The following is a 20,122-nucleotide window of genomic DNA, read 5'->3' as shown; positions in this document are numbered from 1 at the left end:
GAGCTTCAAAAGGAGGGTTTGGGTCCTACCAGTGGTGCTTTGAAAGTGAAACTGAGGCTTTGAGCCCGGACCTCGGGTTTCATGCCTGAAATGATGCTGTGGTACCAAAGACAACAGCTTTGCAGCTTGAAATATACCTGAGAGGCTAAAAATGAGGATCTGGGCCTTTACAACTGCAAACAACTCCAAAAATGAAGCTTTGTTCCCAGAAAAGGAAGCTCTGGAAGCTAGAAAGGAGCTAAAAATAAGGCTTTGGCCCATAACACTGAGGTTTTGGACATCCAGAATCAACTTTGGTCCTTAAAAATTATGCTCCGGGACAATGAAATGTGTCTTTAGACTTAAAAAACGAGGGTTGAGACTCAAAATGTAACTATGGGCCTCCTAAGAAAAGCTATAAGTGTTAAAAGACAAGTTGGAACCCTAAAATCAAGGATTTCCACCCTAAATATGAGACTTGGGGCACTAAAGAGATGGGTGCAGTGCTACAAGTTAAGTCTTTTGTCCCTGCGAAGGAGACAAACCTCTTGGTTCCTCTGTTGCCTCAAGAAATGAAGCTCTGGTCAAAACTGCAGGACTTTGGGTGCTCCAATGGAGGCTTGAGGCTGTAAAGGGGGAGGTTGGATCCTTTATGTGAGAGTTTGGAGCTTCAAAAAGAGCCTTTGGGCCCTACAAATGTTGCTTTGAAACTGAAATTGCATCTTTGAGCCCCGACATCAGGTTCTTTGCCCTAAAAAGAAGCCATGGTAGTGAACAGGATGGCTTTCAGCCTAAAAATGGGACTTGAGAGGCTCAAAAAGAGGATTTGAGCCCTCACAATGAGGCTTTGTTGCCTGAAAAGGGGGCTTTGGGAGCTAAAACTGAGCTTTTGAGCCCTGTTAGAGGCTTTTGTCTCCAAAATGGAAGCTGTGGACATAGAAAACCAGACATTGTGCCTTAAAAATTGTGCTCTGGGCCTTAAAATGAGTCTTTGAAGATCAAAAGGGGAGGGGGTGGAACTTATGTATTAGGGCCCGTACCCTAACATGAAGCTCTGAGACCCAAAACGCAGTGTCTGCCTCCAGAGCCCCAGGCTGGGAACCGGGGTTTTGGACCAAAACGAGGGGATCTGTCCCCAAAATAGCGCTGGGGGTTGTGGCAGGAGGCGCTTTGGCTGCACAGAGCTCTGGCCCCTCAGTCGCACACGCACAGAACCGTTAAGGCTGACGAGCTCTCCCGAGGCATCAAATCTGCTGGGTTTGAACCCCCAGGGGTGGAGAATCCCCCGCTGCCCTGGAGCCTCGGCCAGGGCTGCCCCGCGCTCACACGAAGGCTTTTCCCCTCCTGTCCATCCCAGAAGGATCCTGCTCCTCTGGACAAGAAGCTGGATGTTCCCAGGTGTCACAGGAGCCGTGGCCAGGTGATAGCTGCGTTCATGGAGCCATCAAGTGCCAAAGTCCTTTCTTTCAATCGTGGCCTCGGTGCCTTGTTGATGTCTAAACTGAGCTCTCTTGTTCCCTAGGTTTGTCTATGAGCATAAAATAGAGACCCACTTAGCAGGCTGCCCCAAGCAGGAGGTGGGAAGTGATGTAAATTGCATTGGGTTTGGTCTCTCTTTATATTCCTTTTATCTTTTTTTCTTTCGTCTATTAATCTATTTTTACCTTGGCCCTCAAATGAAAGAAACATCTCCATGGAGAAGCACGGACAGAGAGCTGGCCAGCTGAAGTTTGCCCTGAGGAGGTGGACGTGGGCACCAGAACACTTGCTCTTCCTCACTAACAAGAGACCTCCACCAATCCCATGCCCTTTCAAAAGGGATTTCACAAAGAAATATTGATCTTCTCCTGGAACTTCCTCAGCCTGCAGAAGAGAAGGCATCGGGGGGACGTTATAGAGGCCTTCCCGTACCTGAAGGGGTCACCAAGAAAGCTGGCAAGGGACTTTTTCCAAGGGCATGGAATGATAGGATGACAGGATGTGGCTTTATGGCCTAGGGAAGATTTAGATTAGACATTAGGGAGGAATTGTTCACAAAGAAGGTGGTGAGGACGTGGCTCAGGTATCCCAGGGAAGCTGTGTGTGCCCCCTGCCTGGAGGGGTTCAAGGTCGGGCTGGATGGGGCTTTGAGCAGCCTGGTCCAGTGGGTGGTGTCCCTGCCCAGGGAAGGGGGGTTGAAACTGGATGGGCTTTAAGGTCATTACCAACCCAAACCATTGTATGATTTTGAAAGTTCTAGAAAGTTTCAGATAAAACGTTTTTCTTAGGTGCACTTTGAAATCTTCCTCTGTAACCACACTGGGAAATGACTACAAGGAGCCATGCGAGGCTTGAAGACTTGAAGAAAACAGCAGGAAGAGAAAGAGCTCATTAAGGCTTTCTGTAGGTTAATGAGATCCAGGAAGGAATTGCTGATGAGTCCTTGAACCTCAGCTGCTGAGAGGAGATGGAACAAAGCTCTCAAGAAGTCAAAAGCAAAGCTCAAAGTTTCTTGAAGTCTTAGTTGGTCTCAGTGAGCATCGTTAGTGACAAAGGCTCCCCAGGGACTCATTAGAGCCGAGAATTGGAGGCCATGATTGCAGGAGGACAAAGGCGCCGTGCAGGCAGCTGTGATGCTGAGAAAAGCCTGGGTTCACTTGGTGAAGCAGAAAGTCCAAGCCCTGACCCCCAGGCCCTGGGCAGGGAGATCTGGCTTTGACTGCAATGATGTTGGTGCCATGAGCCTTCTCACATTGCTGAATTGAAGTGGAAGCAGTTATTCCATGTGATTCCAAATACAGGCCTGTAGGGTTCCTTGAGATGCCAAGGCTCTCACACAGCTCCACGTGCACCAGAAGAGTTGGGGGATAGAAGGGTAGGGTTATTAACGGGTTGGATCGTAGAAGAGTGGCAGAAAATGCGTTTGTGAGAAAGATCATGTCAGAGAGGAGTCGAGTCATTGAGGTGCAATACAGAAGGACAGATGGTTCATAGAACGTTCAAATCATTGTGGATCATAGAATACTCAGGTCATGGAAGAGTCAAGTCATATGAGTGTGAGAGTTTAGTCGGGTATTGGCAGTGTTGGGTCATGGAAAGGTCATAGAAGAGTTCGCTCATAGAAGTTTCATGGAAACATTGAGGCACAGAAAGTGTGCGTTGTAGAAGCATCAGGATATAGAAAGATTGCTTCTGCAGTCACATTATATATTCTGCATTTACATATATTCTGCAGTTCACATTATAGAAGAATTATCCAAGAGTCGTAGAACTGTCAGTTCATAAAGGAAGCGTCTCATATGAGTCAGGTCATAGAGTGTCATAGAGGGGTCAGGTCATAGAAGGGTTTGTTAATGGTTGGGTCCTAGAAGAGTCGGGTCACAGAAGCATCTGATCATATATTGGTCATAGAAGTGTTGGAGCATAAATGATTCATGTCATAGAAGAGTCACAGAAGACCTGGATCGGAGAAAGACACAGCACTGAAGAGTCAGAGAGTAGCTGGGTCATAGAACGGTTTGTTCATAGAAGGCTTAAGTCATAGAAGGACCTGGTCATGTAAGAGATGGTCGCGGAAGAGTTTAGTCATAGACAAGTCGGCTCGTAGAGGAGATATAGAAGAGCCCAGTCACAGATGGTCCATAGAAGAGTCAGCTCATAGAATATTTGAGTCATAGAAGATTTGGGTTATAGAATATTTGGGTCATGGAAGAGTCGACTCATAGAAACTTGAGTCGGGTCATAGAGGGGTCATAGAAGTGCCGGTTCACAAAAGGGTTGGGCCATAGAAGGGCCGTGTCATAGATTAGTCGGGTCATAGAGGAGTCGGGTTATAGAAGAGTCAGGTCATAGAAGAATCACAGAGAAGTCAGGTTATAGAAAGTTACGGAAGAGTCAGAGGAGAGTTGGGTCACAGAAGGCTTGGGTCACAGAAGGCTTGGGTCATAGAAGACATTTTTTAGAAGTGTTGGGTCATAAAAGACTCATATCTTAGAGGATTGGCGTCATAGAGGGTTGGGTCATATAAGAATTCAACTGTAGAAGGTTTAGAGAAGTGTTGGGTCATAGAAGGATCAAAGAAGATTTGGGCTATAGAAAGATCAGGTCATAAAAGGGACAGAGAAGTGCTGTTTATAGAAGAGTCTGGTCATAAAAGTTTCATAGAAAGTTTGGGTCATTTAAGGGTCATAGAGCAGTCTGGACATAAAAAAATTCAGGTCATAAAGAAGTCTTAGAAGGGTCATATAAGTCTTGGGTCATAGAAGATTCACTAGAGTCAAAGAGGGCTCAGGTGACAGAAAACCTGCGTCCTAGAAGAGGTGGCTTATGTAAGTGTCTGGTCATGGGAGAATCAGACCGTGGAAGAGTTGGGTCATAGAAGGATGGTGAGACATAATCTACCAAGGGAAATAAAATCCCCTTCTCTTTCAGACACCCAGAAATGGGATCCTACTAGACAAATTCTGGGGCAAAGCCTTTTGCTCCCCTACTCATCCACTGGCCATTTCTGATGTGGCAGTGGTACCAGCGGTCAGGGAGTTCCAACACTCTCCATGACCTCTGGAAGATGATGGAGACACTGTGACATCTTCCTGTTCCCTCAGCTCCCTGCGATGCTGTCCCTCCTGTCTCATAGACTGTGAAGAATTCCTTTTGCCCAAGAGATCCCTGACTTGACCTCTACCCACTACTGGTCAAACTCCTCCAGAGTCCTACCATGAGTCACAAAGCCCTGTGAGACCTTGATGGGGAAGGCAGGGACAGAGGACACAGTGAACCTCAGATCTGTGACACCTGACCCTTCTAAATCCAGCAGTGCCTACGCAGCGTATTTTTCTTCTTTAACTGTTCCTGAAGCAGCAAAATCTCATCATGGGTCCTTGAATGGACTTTCAAGCTGAGACTCAGTTTATCTGGAGCCTTGCAGTGCTTGGAAGATGCTGTCCTTGACTACCATCTCTCCTGAGCTCTGTGACCATGTCCCAGCTCTGTCTCCCATGGGAATGGCTCCAGCTCCTCCTGCCTGTGCCCCTGGCTGAGGGCATTGCTGCCCATTAGGGATGAAGCCCTGAAGCTGTGGCACCAGGCAAACTCATCCCTGCCATGAGGAAACCACGACCAAGGGTTTCAAGACCCTGTGTGTGCATAAGCTTTGCAGAAGATGTGTCTGGGGGAAAGGGAGCTGAGTGTCTTCCCAGCCCCAAGTCTAAAGACCTCGGATGAAATGCCTGAATTCACTCCGTGGGACAGATCCTCCTACTTTGGAGAAATGATTTCGTTCCCTGTCACCTTTCTGAGGTCCTGTCTAATGGTGAGACAAGAAATTGATTCTCATTCCCTATTATTTTTCTAACAGGAGCAATGACACTGCAGGACAGAAGTGTGCCTGCCCAGATGATGAAGGAAGCATCAGGGATGGCTTCAGCCTGTTTCTCAGAATGTTCCCCTGGAGCCCCAGGGACACCTCGAGGGAGCCCAGAGGGAGCAGAGAAAGCGCTGCCTTGGGCTGCTCCTCTGCTGCTGAGCTGGGCTGGGCTCCTGGCAGGCAGGGAGCTCATCATGAGACAGAAGTTGAGAAAAGAGCCAGGTCTGGCCGGGAGCAGCTCCTCTGCCAAGCCCAGCAGGGCTGAGGGCACTGCCTGCAGGCAGCGAGGGGACAGGAGGGAGCAGAGAGAGGGGAAAGGCAGGTGGGGTGGCAGGAGAGAGGAGGTTTCATTTGGAGAAAACTCTTCACAGCCCTTCTCCAGGTGAGTCTCTGAGTGCAGGACAATGCAGGTGCGGTTGCTGGAGGGATCTCCTAAAGCCGGCACAGCCACAGCCTGTGGGATCTGTCAGGAGGGCTCTTGCATTAAAGATAAGGAACTTCCCAGACTCTGTGTTTTCAGTTCCCTGCACCTGGGGAATTTGGTGGGAGAAATGGAACCAGAGCCTTTCATGCTTAAACAAATCACTGAGACTCCTGAGCAGTATCCTTGAGTGGTCAGCAGGTCCGATAGGAGCCTCCAAATATGTCTCCAGCTGGTCCTCTGCCCATGGACAGCAGCAGCATCACCTCTGCTGGACCCATCAGGCTCAGTCTGTTCCATCCTTTTCTGCTTATCAACAAGACCCTACGTCCAGCTTAACCCGGGCAGATGTTTGTGTAGGGCCAGGGGGATGCAGAGAGGGTCAGATGGGATCTGTGAGCGCTGACAGGGAGAAGGCATGGGACAGGGAATCAGCTCCATTGAGGAAAACCTCCAGACAGAAGGGATAGGATCAGAGATGGAGAGGAAACTTAAACCAGAGATGTTGCTGTTGTTCTCTTGTTCTCTCTGCCAGTCTCTCTGGGGATGGGAGTTGCAGAGTCAGGCACTGATCTTCTGTGCGGCTTTGGGCAGTGCATTCCTGAGGAATTAATTATCTCGTCTGCACTAAGATATCCTCGTTAGGACATTTGGATTTTCTTGAGTTTTCCTCGCAAGCACTATGCTGCCCTCACAGATGCAAACCTGTCCCGTCACACCTTTAGGCATCCGAAACCTCTAAGCCTGCTACCTTCTCAGCTCCTCATCCCCAGCAGTGCAGATGCTGACAGGCCCTTCTGCACCAGCAGCAGTTCCCCTGGACAACGCTGAGCCCCAGCAGTGTCCCCTGTCCCCACCGTCCCCATGTCCCCTGCTGCAGAGCAGGGCTGACTCCTCGCAGCCAGCGGGCAGAGGCTCTGCTCCTCCCGGCACATTCAGCCGGCACCGAGCAGGGCTCCAGGCTGAGAGCTGAAGGAAGGGCTGAAAAAAGGTGACAAGGTGTGAGCAGGAGGGAGGGGAAGGAGAAATGGCTTTGATTTGGCTCAGAGGTTATCCTAACTTGTCACTGTCCTTCTCTCATATGACAGTGTCCTGTGTCTGGAGGCAGCAGATGTCCAACAGCAGCTCCATCACCCAGTTCCTCCTCCTGCCATTCGCAGACTCACGGGAGCTGCAGCTCTTGCACTTCTGGCTCTTCCTGGGCATCTACCTGGCTGCCCTCCTGGGAAACGACCTCATCATCATCACCATCGCCTGCGACCACCACCTCCACACCCCCATGTACTTCTTCCTCCTCAACCTCGCCCTCCTCGACATGGGATCCATCTCCACCACTGTCCCCAAATCCATGGCCAATTCCCTCTGGGACACCAAGACCATCTCCTACTCAGGATGTGTTGCCCAAATGTTTCTATTTATTTTCTTCCTTGGTACAGAATATTTTCTTCTCACAGTCATGTCCTATGACCGCTACGTTGCCATCTGCAAACCCCTGCACTACGGGACCCTCCTGGGCACCAGAGCTTGTGTCCGCATGGCAGCAGCTGCCTGGGGTGCTGGGTTTCTCTCTGCTCTGCTGCACACGGCCAGTACATTTTCCCTGCCCCTGTGCCAGGACAATGCTGTGGACCAGTTCTTCTGTGAAATCCCCCAGATCCTCAAGCTCTCCTGCTCACATGCCAACCTCAGGGAGGCTGGGCTTCTTGTGGTTAGTTTCTTTGTAGGTTTTGGCTGTTTTGTTTTCATTGTGGTGTCCTATGTGCAGATCTTCAGGGCCGTGCTGAGGATCCCCTCGGAGCAGGGACGGCACAAAGCCTTCTCCACGTGCCTCCCTCACCTGGCTGTGGTCTCCCTGTTTCTCAGCACTGACATGTTTACCTACCTTAAGCCTCCCTCCTTCTCCTCCCCATCCATGAATTTAGTTGTGTCGTTTCTCTATGCAGTGGTAACTCCAGCACTGAATCCCCTCATCTACGGCTTGAGGAACAAGGACCTCAAGGATGCGCTGCGGGAACTTATAACTGGACAGAGCTCTGATGCAATAAATTCCTGACCTTCTGCATAGCAGTTCTGGTGTTACTCATGGCTGGTGTTACTGCCTTCTATATTTTTATATTTCTACTGTTTTTTTAGCTTGTGATCGTGTTTTCAACTCTTTTTGAGTTGGTTGTTGGTTAGGTAATGACAACCCACACTATTGTAATCAAAATAAAGCCACTGCAGCACCTTGTCTCTTCCTCTGACCCTTCCTCCAAGGCTTTCTGGAGCTTCAGGAACAATTCCTTTGCTCATGGCTGGAAAAGAAGAAAGTCCCAGCAGGGCAGCACTGCCAGGCACCAGCACTTGATCCCCCAGAGCTGTTCTCTCTCCATTTCCACACTCTCCTTCTCCCCACTTGCCTTGCTGTAAGGCCTGAGGGCTCTGAGCTTGGTCACAGCCATGCTGCTTGTGGGACAGAGCTGCCTCCACAGCAGCCTTTCCATAGAGCAAGGGGATCTCCTCAGGGCAGAGCCTCAAGGCTTGGGGCTTCTTCTAAACTTTCTTGCAGGAACTGACTCAAGCATTTGTCCCAGAGGCAATAATCCTGGTGAAACCCCTGCCAACCACCATTCCCAGCACTGGCCTCTCACCCCAGCTTGGAGAGTTTCTTTGTTCTTCCATGAGAGGACACTGATTGAGTAGACCAAAGGCCAATTTGGCATTGTACGGATCAGATGTGAGCGCACACATCATGTCTGTGAGCTGAGATGAACCTGAACGTGTAGAAAGAGCAGTTTCTTCAGTTTCCACGAAGATCTCTGGGACAGATATTGCCTCGAAGTCTCTTCTCATTGCAAGTAACAAGACATGGGAAGTCGCCTCAATATAGCACTTGGATGTCCCTCCACGAACCAAGGTCCCCGTGTTCATTCCTCATGATGTGGGGCAAGCGTACTTTTACCTGTTCAGGTCCTAGGACATGAGGAGGTGATGGATGAGTAGGGGGTTAGGATGTCAGTTGTGTCTCAGAAACTCAGAATCCAGTAGGAAACATCTGACTGTGACGGGGACGGTGAGGTCAGTTGTGTCTCTGGAGGTGACGGGGCAGCAGCAGGAACACGGCTGGGAAAGGAGCTCTGCCCAAGCCCCCACAGGACCTGTGCAGGGAGAGGGTTTGGGGACGGATGGAAAACACAACGGAGCCTCCTCAGGCCAGGAACAGGCTGGCAGCATCACCAGGAAAATCCCTTACGGTACGGGGGCACCACGGGTCCTTCACACCTCGGCACCTGCCAGGATCTGCTGACAGCATCTCTGGGGCAAATCCCTTGTGTTCCTTCTGTTGCCCCTGCAGCGTCACAGACACAAATCCCTTACAGTCAGGGGGCACCTCGGGCCCTTTGCCATTTCTTCTGCCCACAGGGATTGCATGAAGTTATTACAGTTTCTGGAAATTTCTATATGTGCACAAAATCTGCTTTTATTATAAAAATTTATGACTGGATAAGGGTTTAGTGGTGTCTGGGGATGATGTGCCATGTGCAGAAATAGGTGTTAAGCAGCCTGCGATCAAGCACCAAGTGCAGAGAGGAGCAAATGCAGGTAGGGAGCTTACTGGTAGGACCCAAATACAGAACGATATGGAGAGCTAGGATGATGTCTGGGAGAGGAAAGAGTCACAAGGAGGAACTTGTCAGGAAGAAGGAATGTCAAGGGAAGGGTAGTGGATGGGCAGACTGTTTTTTGAGCTTGAAGATCACTTCTAGAATCAGGCTTCTAGAATATCTTGGGTTGGAAGGGGCTCATGAGGATCACTGAGTCCAGCTCCCTGATCCTCACACGACTGTGTAAAATGGAACCATATCACTAAGATGATTGTCAAGATGCTCCTTGAACTCTGACAGGCTTGGTGCCATCACCACTTCCCTGGGGTGTTCCAGTGACTGAGCACCCTCTCCATGAGGAACCTTTTCCAGATGTCCAGTTGGAACTTCCCCTGATGCAGCTTCATTCCTTTTCCTTGTGACCTACCCTGGTCACCAGGGAAAGGAGATCAGCACGTTCCCCTTCACTGCCCTCCTTGAGGAAGCTCAAGACTGGGATGAGGTCCCAGCCGTGTCCCACGCTGGGCTCTGCACACAGCCCTGCTCTGGGCTCTGACAAGCTCTGGGCAAGAAGAGAGGCTGGACACGAAGAGCAACGGAAATCCAGGACTCCTGGTTTCAATCCAGCAGATGCCACCACAGACCGTGTCCTCACCGTTCCAGCCCCTCTGCCCAGGCCAGGGCGAGAGTCTGAGCTCAGCAGCAGAGCAGCCTGCCCCACACGAGGACCTGCGGGAAGAGGATTATCTTTCTTGTGGATTCTGCAGCCACAGAAATGCTCCCTTGCACTTCTCCAAGGACATCCCTTTCCCCAAGGGAGCATGTCCAGCCTGGCCTGGCTGCCGGTGCTGCTTTCCTCCCTGTGCAGCCCACAAGGCCACTTCTATGACCCAGATTTCTATGTTCAGGCCCTTCTATGTCCGTCAGGGAGTGCGAGAGAGAGATAGACCAGTGGAGCAGGGCCCTCTCACTAACTCAGGGGCTGCTGGGGCTGTTGTGTCCGAACATCATCCACCTGCAAACTGCACGGTTGGGGGAACAAGAGATGGGGAAGGGCAGCAAGTTCCTGCCAGAGGAAGGAAACCTGCTCCCCTCACCCAGACAGCAAAACCCCAGATCCCCCTGGGGAACAAGTACCAGCTGCTGCAGGTGGAATCTAACCCCGAGGATGAGGATGATGGTTCCCACAGCCTAGAATCCTTCCCTAGGCTGCACCATCCTCAGAAAAAGATAAAAACATCCTCCATCAAGAAGAAGAGGAGGGTGATTGTTGTAGGGGACTCCCTCCTAAAAGGAACAGAGGGACCCATCTGCAGACCGGACCCGCTCCACAGAGAGGTCTGCTGCTTACCAGGTGCATCAGGGAAGGAGGGAGCTAGAAAACTTCCTTCCCTGGTCCACGAGACAGACTACTATCCTCTGATAGTCCAAACTGGTAACGACGACCTAACAAACAAAAGGCCAAAGCCATCAAGAAAGACTTCAGGGCCATTGGGAAAGTGATGGAGGGCTCTGGGGCACAAGTAGTATTCTGCTCCATCCCAAGGCTAAATAGGGAGGAGCGGGAAGCCAGGATGAAGAATTCGATTAATACCTGGCTCCGAGCCTGGTGCGAGGAGAGGGGCTTTGGCTTCTTTGATCATGGGGTGGCTCACGCACCCCCAGGCTTTCACGCTAAGGGTGGACACGTGGGTCTCCTAGGGGGGCTAAAGCCCTTGCTAAAAACCTAACTAAGCTCATAAATCGAGCTTTAAACTAGATGTGAAGGGGGAGGGGGTTGAGCCCAGGCTAGACAAGAACGAGCCTGGACGTGGGGAATTGGTGATTGGGAGAGGGTGTGCTGGTGAGGACCACCAGAACCTCACCACACAGAAAGTGGGGGAGAACACACCTGAGGGTGCTCAAGGAGATACAGGCACTCTGGAGCGAGCTACTCCAGTTACCAGGCAATTGGGAACAAACTCTGTTCCCTCTAAGAGGGCTGAAGGCTCAGCAGCTCAGCTGAAGGGCATTTACACCAATGCACGCAGCATGGGGAATAAGAAGGAAGAGCTGGAAGCTGTCGTAGGGCAAGGGGCCTATGATGTCGTTGCCATCACAGAAACGTGGTGGGACGAGTCATATAACCGGAGTATGGCTATGGTGGGGTACAAACCCTTCAGGAGGGATAGGAAGGGTAGGAGAGGAGGCGGGGTAGCCCTCTTTGTAAGGGAGGACTTGGACTCCGTTGAGATGGAATGTGGCGATCAGGAGGTTGAGTGCCTGTGGGTTAAAATCAGAGGAGCCCATAAGAAGGTAGATATTGTGATGGGAGTCTGTTACAGACCACCCAGCCAAGGAGAAGCAGCTGATGGGCTCTTCTATAAACAGCTGCGGTCAATCTCTAGATCAATGCCTCTCGTTCTTGTGGGAGACTTCAATCTGCCTGATATCTGCTGGGAGTACAATGTCTATGGGTCCTAGAAAACAGGTTAGAACCCTGGAATTGAAGATTTCAGTCCAAAACATGAGACTTCTGCACTAAAAGGATGGGTGTGGAGCTACAAATGTGTCTTTTGATCCCTCAAGGGATGAGAACCTCTTGCTTCCAAGAAATGAAGCTCTGGTCCTGAATGCAGGGCTTTAGGCACTCCAGTAGAGGCTTTGAGCCATCAAGGAGGGGGTTGGATACTTTCCATGACAGTCTGGAGCTTCAAAAGGAGGGTTTGGGTCCTACCAGTGGTGCTTTGAAAGTGAAACTGAGGCTTTGAGCCCGGACCTCGGGTTTCATGCCTGAAATGATGCTGTGGTACCAAAGACAACAGCTTTGCAGCTTGAAATATACCTGAGAGGCTAAAAATGAGGATCTGGGCCTTTACAACTGCAAACAACTCCAAAAATGAAGCTTTGTTCCCAGAAAAGGAAGCTCTGGAAGCTAGAAAGGAGCTAAAAATAAGGCTTTGGCCCATAACACTGAGGCTTCGGACATCCAGAATCAACTTTGGTCCTTAAAAATTATGCTCTGGGACAATGAAATGTGTCTTTAGACTTAAAAAACGAGGGTTGAGACTCAAAATGTAACTATGGGCCTCCTAAGAAAAGCTATAAGTGTTAAAAGACAAGTTGGAACCCTAAAATCAAGGATTTCCACCCTAAATATGAGACTTGGGGCACTAAAGAGATGGGTGCAGTGCTACAAGTTAAGTCTTTTGTCCCTGCGAAGGAGACAAACCTCTTGGTTCCTCTGTTGCCTCAAGAAATGAAGCTCTGGTCAAAACTGCAGGACTTTGGGTGCTCCAATGGAGGCTTGAGGCTGTAAAGGGGGAGGTTGGATCCTTTATGTGAGAGTTTGGAGCTTCAAAAAGAGCCTTTGGGCCCTACAAATGTTGCTTTGAAACTGAAATTGCATCTTTGAGCCCCGACATCAGGTTCTTTGCCCTAAAAAGATGCCATGGTAGTGAACAGGATGGCTTTCACCCTAAAAATGGGATTTGAGAGGCTCAAAAAGAGGATTTGAGCCCTCACAGTGAGGCTTTGTTGCCTGAAAAGGAGGCTTTGGGAGCTAAAAATGAGCTTTTGAACCCTGTTAGAGGCTTTTGTCTCCAACATGGAAGCTGTGGACACAGAAAACCAGACTTTGTGCCTTAAAAATTGTGCTGAATTGTGCTGAAGGCTGAAGAGCTCTCCCGAGGCATCAAATCTGCTGAGTTTGAACCCCCAGGGGTGCAGAATCCCCCGCTGCCCTGGAGCCTCGGCCGAGGCTGCCCCACGCTCACACAAAGGCTTTTCCCCTCCTGTCCATCCCAGAAGGATCCTGCTCCTCTGGACGAGAAGCTGGATGTTCCCAGGTGTCACAGGAGCTTTGGCCAGGTGATAGCTGCGTTCATGGAGCCGTCAAGTGCCAAAGTCCTTTCTTTCAATCGTGGCCTCGGTGCCCTGTTGACGTCTAAACTGAGCTCTCTTGTTCCCTAGGTTTGTCTATGAGCATAAAATAGAGACCCACTTAGCAGGCTGCCCCAAGCAGGAGGTGGGAAGTGATGTAAATTGCATTGGGTTTGGTCTCTCTTTATATTCCTTTTATCTTTTTTTCTTTCGTCTATTAATCTATTTTTATCTTGGCCCTCAAATGAAAAAAACATCTCCATGGAGAAGCACGGACAGAGAGCTGGCCAGCTGAAGTTTGCCCTGAGGAGGTGGATGTGGGCACCAGAACACTTGCTCTTCCTCACTAACAAGAGACCTCCACCAATCCCATGCCCTTTCAAAAGGGATTTCACAAAGAAATATTGATCTTCTCCTGGAACTTCCTCAGCCTGCAGAAGAGAAGGCATCAGGGGGACGTTATAGAGGCCTTCCCGTACCTGAAGGGGTCACCAAGAAAGCTGGCAAGGGACTTTTTCCAAGGGCATGGAATGATAGGATGACGGGATGGTGTTATGGCCAGGGAAGATTTAGATTAGACATTAGGGAGGAATTGTTCACAAAGAAGGTGGTGAGGACGTGGCTCAGGTATCCCAGGGAAGCTGTGTGTGCCCCCTGCCTGGAGGGGTTCAAGGTCGGGCTGGATGGGGCTTTGAGCAGCCTGGTCCAGTGGGTGGTGTCCCTGCCCAGGGAAGGGGGGTTGAAACTGGATGGGCTTTAAGGTCCTTACCAACCCAAACCATTTTATGATTTTGAAAGTTCTAGAAAGTTTCAGATAAAACGTTTTTCTTAGGTGCACTTTGAAATCTTCCTCTGTAACCACACTGGGAAATGACTACAAGGAGCCATGCGAGGCTTGAAGACTTGAAGAAAACAACAGGAAGAGAAAGAGCTCATTAAGGCTTTCTGTAGGTTAATGAGATCCAGGAAGGAATTGCTGATGAGTCCTTGAACCTCAGCTGCTGAGAGGAGATGGAACAAAGCTCTCAAGAAGTCAAAAGCAAAGCTCAAAATTTCTTGAAGTCTTAGTTGGTCTCAGTGAGCATCGTTAGTGACAAAGGCTCCCCAGGGACTCATTAGAGCCGAGAATTGGAGGCCATGATTGCAGGAGGACAAAGGCGCCGTGCAGGCGACTGTGATGCTGAGAAAAGCCTGGGTTCACTTGGTGAAGCAGAAAGTCCAAGCCCTGACCCCCAGGCCCTGGGCAGGCAGATGTGGCTTTGACTGCAATGATGTTGGTGCCATGAGCCTTCTCACATTGCTGAATTGAAGTGGAAGCAGTTATTTCATGTGATTCCAAATACAGGCCTGTAGGGTTCCTTGAGATGCCAAGGCTCTCACACAGCTCCACGTGCACCAGAAGAGTTGGGGGATAGAAGGGTAGGGTTATGAACGGGTTGGATCGTAGAAGAGTGGCAGAAAATGCGTTTGTGAGAAAGATCATGTCAGAGAGGAGTCGAGTCATAGAGGTGCAATACAGAAGGACAGATGGTTCATAGAACGTTCAAATCATTGTGGATCATAGAATACTCAGGTCATGGAAGAGTCAAGTCATATGAGTGTGAGAGTTTAGTCGGGTATTGGCAGTGTTGGGTCATGGAAAGGTCATAGAAGAGTTTGCTCATAGAAGTTTCATGGAAACATTGAGGCACAGAAAGTGTGCGTTGTAGAAGCATCAGGATATAGAAAGACTGCAGAAGTATCACATTATAGAAGAGTATAGAGTTGTCATAGAGCCATAGAATTGTCAGTTCATAAAGGAAGCGTCTCATATGAGTCAGGTCATAGAGTGTCATAGAGGGGTCAGGTCATAGAAGGGTTTGTTAATAGTTGGGTCCTAGAAGAGTCGGGTCACAGAAGCATCTGGTCATATATTGGTCATAGAAGTGTTGGAGCATAAATGATTCATGTCATAGAAGAGTCACAGAAGACCTGGATCGGAGAAAGACACAGCACTGAAGAGTCAGAGAGTAGCTGGGTCATAGAACGGTTTGTTCATAGAAGGCTTAAGTCATAGAAGGACCTGGTCATGTAAGAGATGGTCGTGGAAGAGTTTAGTCATAGACAAGTCGGCTCGTAGAGGAGATATAGAAGAGCCCAGTCACAGATGGTCCATAGAAGAGTCAGCTCATAGAATATTTGAGTCATAGAAGATTTGGGTTATAGAATATTTGGGTCATGGAAGAGTCGACTCATAGAAACTTGAGTCGGGTCATAGAGGGGTCATAGAAGTGCCGGTTCACAAAAGGGTTGGGCCATAGAAGGGCCGTGTCATAGATTAGTCGGGTCATAGAGGAGTCGGGTTATAGAAGAGTCAGGTCATAGAAGAATCACAGAGAAGTCAGGCCATAGAAAGTTACGGAAGAGTCAGAGGAGAGTTGGGTCACAGAAGGCTTGGGTCACAGAAGGCTTGGGTCATAGAAGACATTTTTTAGAAGTGTTGGGTCATAAAAGACTCATATCTTAGAGGATTGGCGTCATAGAGGGTTGGGTCATATAAGAATTCAACTGTAGAAGGTTTAGAGAAGTGTTGGGTCATAGAAGGATCAAAGAAGATTTGGGCTATAGAAAGATCAGGTCATAAAAGGGACAGAGAAGTGCTGTTTATAGAAGAGTCTGGTCATAAAAGTTTCATAGAAAGTTTGGGTCATTTAAGGGTCATAGAGCAGTCTGGACATAAAAAAATTCAGGTCATAAAGAAGTCTTAGAAGGGTCATATAAGTCTTGGGTCATAGAAGATTCACTAGAGTCAAAGAGGGCTCAGGTGACAGAAAACCTGCGTCCTAGAAGAGGTGGCTTATGTAAGTGGTCATGGGAGAATCAGACCGTGGAAGAGTTGGGTCATAGAAGGATGGTGAGACATAATCTACCAAGGGAAATAAAATCCCCTTCTCTTTCAGACACCCAGAAATGGGATCCTACTAGACAAATTCTGGGGCAAAGCCTTTTGCTCCCCTACTCATCCACTGGCCATTTCTGATGTGGCAGTGGTACCAGCGGTCAGGGAGTTCCCACACTCTCCATGACCTCTGGAAGATGATGGAGACACTGTGACATCTTCCTGTTCCCTCAGCTCCCTGCGATGCTGTCCCTCCTGTCTCATAGACTGTGAAGAATTCCTTTTGCCCAAGAGATCCCTGACTTGACCTCTACCCACTACTGGTCAAACTCCTCCAGAGTCCTACCATGAGTCACAAAGCCCTGTGAGACCTTGATGGGGAAGGCAGGGACAGAGGACACAGTGAACCTCAGATCTGTGACACCTGACCCTTCTAAATCCAGCAGTGCCTACGCAGCGTATTTTTCTTCTTTAACTGTTCCTGAAGCAGCAAAATCTCATCATGGGTCCTTGAATGGACTTTCAAGCTGAGACTCAGTTTATCTGGAGCCTTGCAGTGCTTGGAAGATGCTGTCCTTGACTACCATCTCTCCTGAGCTCTGTGACCATGTCCCAGCTCTGTCTCCCATGGGAATGGCTCCAGCTCCTCCTGCCTGTGCCCCTGGCTGAGGGCATTGCTGCCCATTAGGGATGAAGCCCTGAAGCTGTGGCACCAGGCAAACTCATCCCTGCCATGAGGAAACCACGACCAAGGGTTTCAAGACCCTGTGTGTGCATAAGCTTTGCAGAAGATGTGTCTGGGGGAAAGGGAGCTGAGTGTCTTCCCAGCCCCAAGTCTAAAGACCTCGGATGAAATGCCTGAATTCACTCCGTGGGACAGATCCTCCTACTTTGGAGAAATGATTTCGTTCCCTGTCACCTTTCTGAGGTCCTGTCTAATGGTGAGACAAGAAATTGATTCTCATTCCCTATTATTTTTCTAACAGGAGCAATGACACTGCAGGACAGAAGTGTGCCTGCCCAGATGATGAAGGAAGCATCAGGGATGGCTTCAGCCTGTTTCTCAGAATGTTCCCCTGGAGCCCCAGGGACACCTCGAGGGAGCCCAGAGGGAGCAGAGAAAGCGCTGCCTTGGGCTGCTCCTCTGCTGCTGAGCTGGGCTGGGCTCCTGGCAGGCAGGGAGCTCATCATGAGACAGAAGTTGAGAAAAGAGCCAGGTCTGGCCGGGAGCAGCTCCTCTGCCAAGCCCAGCAGGGCTGAGGGCACTGCCTGCAGGCAGCGAGGGGACAGGAGGGAGCAGAGAGAGGGGAAAGGCAGGTGGGGTGGCAGGAGAGAGGAGGTTTCATTTGGAGAAAACTCTTCACAGCCCTTCTCCAGGTGAGTCTCTGAGTGCAGGACAATGCAGGTGCGGTTGCTGGAGGGATCTCCTAAAGCCGGCACAGCCACAGCCTGTGGGATCTGTCAGGAGGGCTCTTGCATTAAAGATAAGGAACTTCCCAGACTCTGTGTTTTCAGTTCCCTGCACCTGGGGAATTTGGTGGGAGAAATGGAACCAGAGCCTTTCATGCTTAAACAAATCACTGAGACTCCTGAGCAGTATCCTTGAGTGGTCAGCAGGTCCGATAGGAGCCTCCAAATATGTCTCCAGCTGGTCCTCTGCCCATGGACAGCAGCAGCATCACCTCTGCTGGACCCATCAGGCTCAGTCTGTTCCATCCTTTTCTGCTTATCAACAAGACCCTACGTCCAGCTTAACCCGGGCAGATGTTTGTGTAGGGCCAGGGGGATGCAGAGAGGGTCAGATGGGATCTGTGAGCACTGACAGGGAGAAGGCACGGGACGGGGAATCAGCTCCATTGAGGAAAACCTCCAGAGAGAAGGGATAGGATCAGAGATGGAGAGGAAACTTAAACCAGAGATGTTGCTGTTGTTCTCTTGTTCTCTCTGCCAGTCTCTCTGGGGATGGGAGTTGCAGAGTCAGGCACTGATCTTCTGTGCGGCTTTGGGCAGTGCATTCCTGAGGAATTAATTATCTCGTCTGCACTAAGATATCCTCGTTAGGACATTTGGCTTTTCTTGAGTTTTCCTCGCAAGCACTATGCTGCCCTCACAGATGCAAACCTGTCCCGTCTCACCTTTAGGCATTCGAAACCTCTAAGCCTGCTACCTTCTCAGCTCCTCATCCCCGGCAGTGCAGATGCTGACAGGCCCTTCTGCACCAGGAGCAGTTCCCCTGGACAACGCTGAGCCCCAGCAGTGTCCCCTGTCCCCACCGTCCCCATGTCCCCTGCTGCAGAGCAGGGCTGACTCCTTGCAGCCAGCGGGCAGAGGCTCTGCTCCTCCCGGCACATTCAGCCGGCACCGAGCAGGGCTCCAGGCTCAGAGCTGGAGGAAGGGCTGAAAAAAGGTGACAAGGTGTGAGCAGGAGGGAGGGGAAGGAGAAATGGCTTTGATTTGGCTCAGAGGTTATCCTAACTTGTCACTGTCCTTCTCTCATATGACAGTGCCCCATGTCTGGAGGCAGCAGATGTCCAACAGCAGCTCCATCACCCAGTTCCTCCTCCTGCCATTCGCAGACTCACGGGAGCTGCAGCTCTTGCACTTCTGGCTCTTCCTGGGCATCTACCTGGCTGCCCTCCTGGGAAACGGCCTCATCATCATCACCATCGCCTGGGACCACCACCTCCACACCCCCAGGTACTTCTTCCTCCTCAACCTCGCCCTCCTCGACCTGGGATCCATCTCCACCACTGTCCCCAAATCCATGGCCAATTCCCTCTGGGACACCAAGACCATCTCCTACTCAGGATGCGTTGCCCAAATGTTTCTATTTATTTTCTTCCTTGGTACAGAATATTTTCTTCTCACAGTCATGTCCTATGACCGCTACGTTGCCATCTGCAACCCCCTGCACTACGGGACCCTCCTGGGCACCAGAGCTTGTGTCCACATGGCAGCAGCTGCCTGGGGTGCTGGGTTTCTCTCTTCTCTGCTGCACACGGCCAGTACATTTTCCCTGCCCCTCTGCCAGGGCAATGCTGTGGACCAGTTCTTCTGTGAAATCCCCCAGATCCTCAAGCTCTCCTGCTCACATGCCAACCTCCGGGAGGTTGGGCTTCTTGTGGTTAGTTTCTTAGTAGGTTTTGGCTGTTTTGTTTTCATTGTGGTGTCCTATGTGCAGATCTTCAGGGCCGTGCTGAGGATCCCCTCGGAGCAGGGACGGCACAAAGCCTTCTCCACGTGCCTCCCTCACCTGGCTGTGGTCTCCCTGTTTCTCAGCACTGACATGTTTACCTACCTTAAGCCTCCCTCCTTCTCCTCCCCATCCATGAATTTAGTTGTGTCATTTCTCTATGCAGTGGTAACTCCAGCACTGAATCCCCTCATCTACGGCTTGAGGAACAAGGACCTCAAGGATGCGCTGCGGGAACTTATAACTGGACAGAGCTCTGATGCAATAAATTCCTGACCTTCTGCATAGCAGTTCTGGTGTTACTCATGGCTGGTGTTACTGCCTTCTATATTTTTATATTTCTACTGTTTTTTTAGCTTGTGATCGTGTTTTCAACTCTTTTTGAGTTGGTTGTGGGTTAGGTAATGACAACCCACACTATTGTAATCAAAATAAAGCCACTGCAGCACCTTGTCTCTTCCTCTGACCCTAACTCCAAGGATTTCTGGAGCTTCAGGAACAATTCCTTTGCTCCTGGCTGGAAAAGAAGAAAGTCCCAGCAGGGCAGCACTGCCAGGCACCAGCACTTGATCCCCCAGAGCTGTTCTCTCTCCATTTCCACACTCTCCTCCTCCCCCCTTGCCTTGCTGTAAGGCCTGAGGGCTCTGAGCTTGGTCACAGCCATGCTGCTTGTGGGACAGAGCTGCCTCCACAGCAGCCTTTCCATAGAGCAAGGGGACCTCCTCAGGGCAGAGCCTCAAGGCTTGGGGCTTCTTCTAAACTTTCTCTCAGGAACTGACTCAAGCATTTGTCCCAGAGGCAATAATCCTGGTGAAACCCCTGCCAACCACCATTCCCAGCACTGGCCTCTCACCCCAGCTTG

General features: G+C 50.2%; 2 protein-coding genes across 2 annotated transcripts; both read left to right on the top strand.

Annotated features, from left to right (window-relative positions):
* Positions 1 to 6,981: 6,981 nt before the first annotated feature.
* Positions 6,982 to 7,797, top strand: LOC138732608 (olfactory receptor 14C36-like; the record flags this gene model as incomplete). Its single annotated transcript, XM_069879249.1, has 1 exon — positions 6,982 to 7,797. A coding segment is annotated over one exon (816 nt), but the record flags the coding sequence as incomplete, so codon positions are not given.
* A 10,767-nt stretch (positions 7,798 to 18,564) lies between these two features.
* Positions 18,565 to 19,536, top strand: LOC138732607 (olfactory receptor 14A16-like). The gene has a single exon (XM_069879248.1). The coding sequence runs from the start codon at positions 18,565 to 18,567 to the stop codon at positions 19,534 to 19,536; it is 972 nt and encodes a 323-aa protein (XP_069735349.1).
* Positions 19,537 to 20,122: the final 586 nt, after the last annotated feature.

This window comes from Phaenicophaeus curvirostris, chromosome 34, assembly GCF_032191515.1.
Source record: "Phaenicophaeus curvirostris isolate KB17595 chromosome 34, BPBGC_Pcur_1.0, whole genome shotgun sequence".
NCBI lineage: Eukaryota > Metazoa > Chordata > Aves > Cuculiformes > Cuculidae > Phaenicophaeus > Phaenicophaeus curvirostris.
Note: the sequence above shows the minus strand (reverse complement) of the source record. Positions and strands in the feature narration are given on the sequence as shown.